Source organism: Scyliorhinus canicula, chromosome 7 (assembly GCF_902713615.1).
Source record: "Scyliorhinus canicula chromosome 7, sScyCan1.1, whole genome shotgun sequence".
NCBI classification, from domain to species: domain Eukaryota; kingdom Metazoa; phylum Chordata; class Chondrichthyes; order Carcharhiniformes; family Scyliorhinidae; genus Scyliorhinus; species Scyliorhinus canicula.
This window is the reverse complement of record NC_052152.1, coordinates 23,402,977-23,412,178: the sequence shown is the minus strand read 5'-3', so window position 1 is coordinate 23,412,178 and position 9,202 is coordinate 23,402,977. Positions and strand designations below refer to the sequence as shown.

The window sequence follows — 9,202 nt, the reverse complement described above, 5'->3', positions numbered from 1 at the left end:
ACCATATTTATCATTTGTCCAACCAGCAACCCACGAACAGGGTTTCTTTTAGATCAATCTGACTCCATGACCGTGAATGGGAGTTCAGAATGAAGCAGTGAACTTTGAAATCAATTACCTAAACCAGGCAGGTCAGCAGTACCTGGTTAATGCTTGATCAACTAACCTAGTTCACTTTCAGAATCCAGTTACAAGAGGCAATCCTTCCTAAGCAGCTCCAGATAAACCAGCAAGCCAATTCCCAAACGGCAGGGAAATTCCAGCTGGATAAGAAGTGTCAAACTAACTATTACAGGATACAGGTAACTTCATGAATTTAGCTGGTTAAGATCCAGAAGTACCCATATGCATTTGACATAATTGCTAAACCGTACCCAAGCTTTCTGCACTGAAATACATGCAGTATGAACCCCTCCTCCAACAAAGAGATTTTAAAAAAAACATTTAGAATATCCAATTCAATTTTTTTCCAATTAAGGGGCAATTTAGTGCGGCCAATTCATCTACCCTGCACATCTTTTTGGGTTGTGGGGGTGCGACCCACGCAAACATGGGAAGAATGGGCAAACTCCACACGGACAGTGACCCAGGCCCGGTATCGAACCCGGTTCCTCGGTGCCGTGAGGCAGCAGTGCTAACCAATGCGCCACCGTGCTGCCCGGAGACAAAGAGATTTTACATGTCACATGGTGATGGATTTACGTTTCAAGACTCTCAAATCGAGGTCATTATTTCTTCTACCCTAGCTCAATGATGCTGTTGCCAATTGTTGCTTCCTCACTCCCAGTTAGTTCAACACAAACTATGGACTCAGTCTTGGATCTTTGTGGTTTGTATGGCCCAGTTTCATATAGCACTTATTAAATTAGTCTTTGGTGGAAACAAAAACTGCATTTTCTAGAATTTTGAAATATCTTTTAATTCAGAGTTATAAACAAGTGCAGAATCAGAATTGTTCATTGACAATATTCTTGAATAATACATACAGCATTACAATTACATCTTAGTTAGTTGTCAGAAACATCACTGCAGTTCTCAGTATATGAATCCATATTCCTAGCAGCACAAGAACGCCATACAAGTGGCTGATCACCAGCTGACTCGTAGGATGAGGAAAGGAAAAACATTCGATTGACTTCACTGATGGAAACATCTTGAAGGCCTGGAATTGCTCCTTCAACATATGGTTTGCTCTGTTGGTTTTTTGCATAGTTGTCTGAAAGAAAGAATTGTTCCTGATAAGAACTGCAAAGATAATGAACTTACTATGTAAAGCAACAGATGATATCAGTAATATTAAATAATAGTCCAATAGTCCAAATATGTGCAGGTTAGGTGGATTGGCCATGATAAATTGTCCTCAGCACCCAAAAAGTTGAGCTGTGGTTACTGGGTTATGGGGTAGGGTGGAGGCGTGGGCTTAAGTAAGGTGCTCTTTCCAAGGGCCGGTGCAGACTCGATGGGCCGAATGGCCTCCGAATGGCACTGTAAATTCTATGATCCTAAACATTTCAACCACCAAACCATCCCTCTCCCATATGTATGCATACAAACACAGAAGTGAATGCAGATAGGGGTACACAGCTTTTAGAGAGAGCAGAGATGTTAGGATGATTCTCACTTGCATATTTTTCCAGGTTCTCTCCTATATTTCCTTATGACATCTCTGAGCTAAACTTATCCACAAGGCCTATCCTTCTGTTCCTCAAACCTATTCTCACTAAACTGCTGACCACCAAACTTCCCGTCCTTCCCCTTGTTATAATAATAATCTTTATTGTCACAAGTAGGCTTACATTAACAATCCAGTCTGTTTGCAACCTCTATGCAATATCTGATCCAGAGATGAGCTTCTGACCACAATTCACACCATTACTAAAACTTAATTTCCATCTCTGTAACAGCCCCAACTTTGACCTTGTCTCAGCTCATCTGCTGGCGGCTGAAACCCTTTGTTACTCTATATTTGACTACTTGAACACATTCCTGGCTGGTGTTCCACATTTTACCTCTGCTGCCCAAATCTTAACTGGCCCAAATCCAGTCGACCTAAAACTCGTCTGGCTGCTGACATACATTGGATTGCAGTTAAGCAATGTCTTGATTTTAATATTCTCATTCTTGTTTACAAATCCTTCCATGGCCTCAGTACTCCCCATATCTGTAATCTCCTCCAGCCTCAGCTGCACTGATTTAATTCTGGCCGTGAGTATCCTCGATTTTAATACTCGACCATTGGTGGCTGTGGGTACCACAAAGGCCAGAGCTGAGGACTGCTATGGAGATATTGTACTCTGATTTTTACATTGCATCTTGTATTCTTTAGGTAACTTTAGATCACTGAAGGCAAGGAGTGGGTGCATAAAACTGAAGAGTACTTTCTATACCCAAAGCTATCTGCATTCTTGCCAGAAAATCAAACATTCAGCACAAATTTTCATCAAAGCATTTTACAAAAGATCGGAATTGGTGAATTTAGAACAAAATAAATCATTCCCAATAAAAATAAAATAACAAGTTATTTAATGATCACATAAGCATTTCTCTGACTTGCACTGCTATTTCTTGTCAGATTTGACAGTCATGACCCACCTGTAACAGTATCTACAGAGTCCAGTGGAGCAGTACTCATCATGTTAATTCCACAGAGTAAAATGTAAGCAATCACTATGATGACAAGGACATAAATGGGCAAGGCCACAGCCCAGTACCTGTGAAAAAAAGTTAGTAATGTGTTAAACAATAACTGATTGTACATTGTGATGTTACAACTTTAAGATGAAAATTACTGCATGCTTCATTAAGAAGAAATGTGCAATTTTGTGAATGCTGCAGAAATGGGGTTTAACATTCAAATAGTTAATTTTATTACAAGTAGATATCTGGTTTATTGTCATTTCCACATTTATACTTGCTATGGATTTCTAGAGAAACATATTTCAGGCAAAATGACAGAAGCCAAGACATTTCAAAACTGTAAGTATGTTCTCCTTCTTTCCACGCATGGGAGCAAGAATGTTGGTACATATCAAAGAGTAAAGAAAATGGTTTTCATCCATATAGCATCTTTTTTGTCCTCAGGATTTCCCAATGTACAGAATCCATAGAGTGCAGAAGGAGGCCATTCGACCAATCGAGTTTGCATCCACCTTCATAAAGAGCACCCTACCTAGCACTCCAGCCTATCCCCGAAACCCCACCTAAATGGCACATTTGTGACTGTGGAAGGAAACTGGAGGAAACTCGTGCAGTATCGGGTAGAATATGCAAACTCACACAAGGCCGGAATCAAACCCGAGTCCCTGGCACTGTGAGGTAGCAGTGCTAACCACTGTGCCGCCCACCATCCGCCTGTTAATTAGGGGCTGGTTTAGCTCACTCAGCTAAATCACTGGCTTTTAAAGCAGGCCAGCAGCACGGTTCGATTCCCGTACCAGCCTCCCCGGACAGGCGCCGGAATGTGGCGACTAGGGGCTTTGCATAGTAACTTCATTGAAGCCTACTTGTGACAATAAGTGATTTTCATTTTTTCATTTCATTTCATCTTTGAAGTGTTACTTTTATTTGTATTGAGCAAGATTTCAAACAACAGTATGTGAAGTGGGAACACATCTCCCACCCACATGCAATTGTTTTGTTAATTTTGTGTTAAGTTGCTGCTCAGTGCTATGCTAAATAGACATGAGACATTTTGATTTAATGCAATATATTTCTGCAGCTGTTTTAAGCCATTTGTACTGGAAATTCTTAAAGGAAGCAAACACTTAGTAAAACATTTTTTAAAAGTTAGTTGTACTTGGGATATTTCTGGTTTAGGTACTCTTTTTCATAAGGGGCAATTTAGTGAGGCCAATTTACCTACCCTGCACATCTTTTTGGGTTTTGGGGGTGAGACCCAGGCAGACATGGGGAGAATGTGCAAACTCCACACGAACAGTGACCCGGGTCTGGGATCGAACCCGGGTCCTTGGCATCATGAAGCAGCAGTGCTAACATGCGCCACCATGCTGCCCATTGGTTTACATACCCAATGAATAAATACACAAATATGAAGATGAGTATAGGATAAATGTTATTAGCTGTAACGTAGAGCCCCAATTATTATTAATATTATTTTCATTGATACTTACTTCTGTGGCCAGTAAGTGAGACCCACTGAGTGCAGCCAAGCTTCTGGAATATAGGCCCATACTAAATACAGAACTGTTAAACACAAGAACAAATAAAAGAAAAGTCATTGCATAAAGAGACCAAGTAACATGGTAGCAGCCTATATCATCAACTCATGCTTATTTGAAATTTGAACAAATTACATTCTGCATCGTTAAATAACTTCAGTATCATTTCAAATAGCCATTAATTAGCACTATTAACACCAGCATGACCTCTTCAAGCTGGCTAAGGCAAAAATTACACATAGAATTTAGATTATCATATCATAGAATTTACAGTGCAGAAGGAGGCCATTCAGCCCATCGAGTCTGCACCGGCTCTTGGAAAGAGCACCCTGCCCAAGGTCAACACCTCCACCCTATCCCCATTACCCAACCCAACACTAAGGGCAATTTTGAACACGAAGGGCAATTTATCATGGCCAATCCACCCAACCTGCACATCTCTGGACTGTGGGAGGAAACCGGAGCACCCGGAGGAAACCCACCCACACACGGGGAGGATGTGCAGACTCCGCACAGACAGCGACCCAAGCCGGAATCGAACCTGGGACCCTGGAGCTATGAAGCAATTGTGCTATCCACAATGCTCATGTTCATGATGTGTTTCAGTTCTAGGAGTTTGCCAAACTAGATGCACTTCAGACCCAAGCTTCTCTGATCCTAGAGGTGCCAAAAGAGCAAGCATTTTGTGAATGAACCCTTTAAGACTGTTCTTCTCTCTGGTTGCAATTGTACTATATAATGGTACTGTACAATGTAGCTTTGATGCAAAATGATTTTCATTCACACCAATACTACAAATATATGTTAAATATAGCCTGAATCAGTGACAGTGGAAATCAGTGGTAATGTAAATTTGATTCAACACCACTAAGTGAAATGAAAAAATTCTATTAGGAGGGAGTAAATGAGACAATGGTTGTTACTATTAATTGCGAGGTCCAAACTAAAGGTTTTTCAGCAGGTTGGTACCAGTAAAAGAAAAATGACTAGTATAAAACTGGTTCACTATGTTCCTTTACTTAAGGAAATCTGCCATCTCACCAGGTCAGGCCTACATATGACTCCAGTACCACACCAGCATTGTTGACTTTTAATTTCCCCCTAAAATGGCAATGCAAGCCTTTCCGAAGGCATACTGTCATGGCATCAAAATGGGCAATAAACATTAGCTTTACAAGCAAACACAAAAACACAAACAGACTCGCTATAACCAATTGCTATTCATTAATTAATGACATTGGGTCAGTCCATTGGTCTCAGCTGTGAAGTTCCTTATTGTCAAATAGCCTGATATAAACAGTTTTTAGGTGGAAGGAATAGGTAAATCAATGGACACCTAATTGTTCCCAGCAAGGTGTCAAAGATTGTGGAAAAGGAGGGGAAAAAACTAAAAGAGAAATTGATGAGAAAAAATATACAACGTCTCTCCCCAGTCTTCAGTTGCCTGAGGAACAGAGATTTAAAGACTAAGATCTCAAATCGAGCACCAAGTTCATGGTCTACAGAGCAGCTGTGGTCCCCACCCTCCTGTATGTACCAGAAACATGGACAATGTTCAGCAGACACCTCGAATCCTGGAGAGATATCACCAATGTTGCCTCTGCAAAATCCTGCAAATCCACTGGCTGGATAGGCGTACAAATGTGAGCGTCCTCTCCAAGGTCAATATCCCCAGTATCAAGGCACAGGTCATGCCGTGGGGCAGTTTAGCACACTGGGCTAAATCGCTGGCTTTGAAAGCAGACCAAGGCAGGCCAGCTGCACAGTTCGATTCCCGTAACAGCCTCCCCGAACAGGCGCCGGAATGTGGCGACTAGGGGCTTTTCACAGTAACTTCATTGAAGCCTACTCGTGACAATAAGCGATTTTCATTTCATATCATGCTCGACCAGACATGATGGGCAGGCCACATTTCCTGCATGCCCGACACAAGACTCCAAAACAAGTGCCCAACTCAGAGCGCCACAATGGCAAGCGATCACTAGGAGGGCCAAGGAAACTACAAGGACACTCTGAAAACCTCCCTAAATAAATGCAACATTTCCATCGACACATGGGAATCGCTTGACTTAGAAAAGCACAAACTGGAGAAAAGCATCCGCGAAGGCATCAATTGACGGGTGGAGCTTTGCAGGGTGGAGCACGAGGAGGCCAAGTGTAAACAGCAAAAGGAGTGCACAGGATCCAGAGTGTCCCACCCACCCACCCTATCAAACACCACCTGCCAAACCTGTCCCAGAGTCTGTGGATCCAGGATCGGACTATTCAGCCACCACGGAACCCACTTCCCTGGAGTGGAAGCAAGTCATCCTCGACAGAGGGACTGTCCAAGAGGGACTCCAGATCCCATTGGTTCTTGTCATAAACACCATCATTTTGCAACCAGTTCATGCCAGATAAAGTATCTTGCAGAACAAAATAATTCCTAAACATCCTCCAATTACAAATTTTGTGTAAACTTCCCATTGATTTTTTAGTCCAAAGTTTATCTAGATAGGACCCTCTTTCAGGACTTACATGGTCATCAAGGAAATCTTTTTATAATACTGACCAAAATAAAGACAGGAGGTTGGAGCAGCAGCAACAGTTTAAATTGAAACATGATAACTATCTGCTAAATGCATAGCAAATTACACTTGAAAGTCTTACATGGATGCAATTTAATTTAGTACACAATGTTACTTACTGAATGCAAACTTTGACGCGAGGAATAAGACAAATCCGTAAATGGCCCTTTCAGGTAATGGTGAAGGGGAGCTCACCACCATCGTTCATTTCCAAGAAAGTGGAGTTGGCTTTCACCGAGAATACGAAAATATCCTTTGGAGAGATCCTGTAACGTCATACAGCTGAACAGCTACAGTGCAAATTAATTCACACATTATACAAGGGATTCCTCATTTAACATTGAAGGTGCATTTCTGAAATGTGCGACTTTTAGCAAAATTAAGCGAATCAGATTTTCACCTAAAATTAATGTATAAACTGGAGTTGGGTTCTTTTGGACAGATTTACAAAATATTATAGATACTAATAATATTTATTGCTATAATTATGCATAATAATACAGTAATATAGAAGTGCAATTATGGCCACAAAGCACTGCTTGTTTGAGAGCTTGTTTACTGCCACCAGAGAAAAACGATAAATGACAAAATATTGTGCTGTAATAAGCACAATATTCTCTATAACGACCCCTCAAAAAGCGCAGACAGTTTTATGGTGATTCTTAATGCTTACTATTCAATCCCAGCTTTTTAAACTCTCAGTGCAATTTGATACTCCTATTCCATGAGCCTCTACCTGAGCCAACATCAGACTCAAACCTTACAGGATAATTCCCTTCCACACCAATATGTTTAATTTCCCAGATTAAATATCCTTCAGGCCACTTTGTGATTACATTTATTTTAAGATTGTATAGGGGCTGACAGTTTTACTTAACATATCAGTCTGGAATGCACAGTGGCACAGTGTTAGCACTGCTGCATCACAGCGCCAGAGACCCAGGTACAATTTTGGCCTGTGGAGCTTGCACATTCTCCCCTTGTTTGTGTACGTTAGATGGGGTTATGGGGTTACATGGATGAGGTGTGGGGCTCCTTCTGCACTGTAGGGATTCTATTCTATTCAAACTGGGGGGGGGGGGGGGGGGGAAGAATGGGCCGAGGTATGGTGCTCTTTCAGATGGTTGGGTGAGACTCGATGGGCTGAAAGGCCTCCTTCTGCACTGTAGGGATTCTATTCTATTCAAACCAAAGTCACAGAGATTGGTGCTTATTTCACTTTTTTAATTCAAATATATAATGCAGGTCAGTTTTTTTAAACTGCTCTAATTATTTTTCTCTGGAACTGTGAGGCAAAGATAAGGATGAGGCACATGGGATGATATTTCCCATGACAACAGTGGAAACATTGATTTAATCATCATAATACAACAAAGTTGTTGATTCCCCAGCTCATGTTAAACCATCCAAGCTGCTTACTGAGGCCAAGCCTTCCTGTTAAAACAGCTGCTCAATAGGAAACAGTTTTTATTAAAAATCAGATATATCAGTTTCTGGCTAGCAGCAGAAGGCCCTGGGCGGGTTGAAACATGGATTCCTCAACCAGGTCTCAATCAATCTTCAAAGTAAACATGAAGCTTCCCACCTACAACCATCCATTCTGCCCCTTGCCCAAGATTTTAACTTGGCAAAATCTGAGACACCGATCGCAATTGATGCATCCTCCTTTCAATTACAGATAACTACACACCGATAAAATACTGACAACAGTCATTGTCGTCGCTACCCTTCTTCTGACACACCATCCTACCCCAAACCAACTCATCCCTCCATCTCTCTCTCTCTCTCTTCCTGATCTTCCAGGGATCGTTTCCGATTAAGCGGAGTCAAATTCCGACATTGCCTTTTTCTCCTACCTATCAATACCGGATTAGTGGAAAGAGATCAGGCGCAAATTTGGAATCGCAGTCAGCGTCCAGTTTTAATGTAAACTGAAAGTGTTTTAACATCACTCTGCCCCGCATCAACATGGCGGCGCTTCCGGCCCGGCACGCATGCGCCAGCTACAGGCCTCTGAGTCGCTGTGGAGCAATTAAATTGCAGATATTATACAGGAACTGCTGTATCAGACACACTGGACAGTGGGGAGCAGTGAAACTGCTGATATTATACAGGAACTGCTGTATCAGACACACTGGACAGTGGGGAGCAGTGAAACTGCAGATATTATACAGGAACTGCTGTATCAGACACACTGGACAGTGGGGAGCAGTGAAACTGCAGATATTATACAGGAACTGCTGTATCAGACACACTGGACAGTGGGGAGCAGTGAAACTGCTGATATTATACAGGAACTGCTGTATCAGACACACTGGACAGTGGGGAGCAGTGAAACTGCAGATATTATACAGGAACTGCTGTATCAGACACACTGGACAGTGGGGAGCAGTGAAACTGCAGATATTATACAGGAACTGCTGTATCAGACACACTGGACAGTGGGGAGCAGTGAAA

At 41.9% G+C, this 9,202-nt stretch overlaps 1 protein-coding gene across 2 annotated transcripts; it reads right to left on the bottom strand.

Moving 5' to 3' along the window:
* Positions 1 to 893: 893 nt before the first annotated feature.
* Positions 894 to 8,753, bottom strand: LOC119968788 (phosphatidylinositol glycan anchor biosynthesis, class P). Of its 2 annotated transcripts, none has more exons than XM_038801556.1 (5): positions 8,602 to 8,753; positions 6,865 to 7,035; positions 4,131 to 4,203; positions 2,593 to 2,711; positions 894 to 1,216 (listed from the first exon to the last, which is right to left on the bottom strand). In XM_038801556.1, the coding sequence occupies exons 2-5, from the start codon at positions 6,944 to 6,946 to the stop codon at positions 1,008 to 1,010; spliced, it is 483 nt and encodes a 160-aa protein (XP_038657484.1). In that variant the 5' UTR covers positions 6,947 to 7,035; positions 8,602 to 8,753; the 3' UTR covers positions 894 to 1,007. The 2 variants fall into 2 exon arrangements, with proteins under 2 accessions (XP_038657484.1, XP_038657485.1); XM_038801557.1 differs by having other exon boundaries at positions 6,865 to 7,011; positions 8,602 to 8,747.
* Between the last annotated feature and the right edge of the window lie 449 nt (positions 8,754 to 9,202).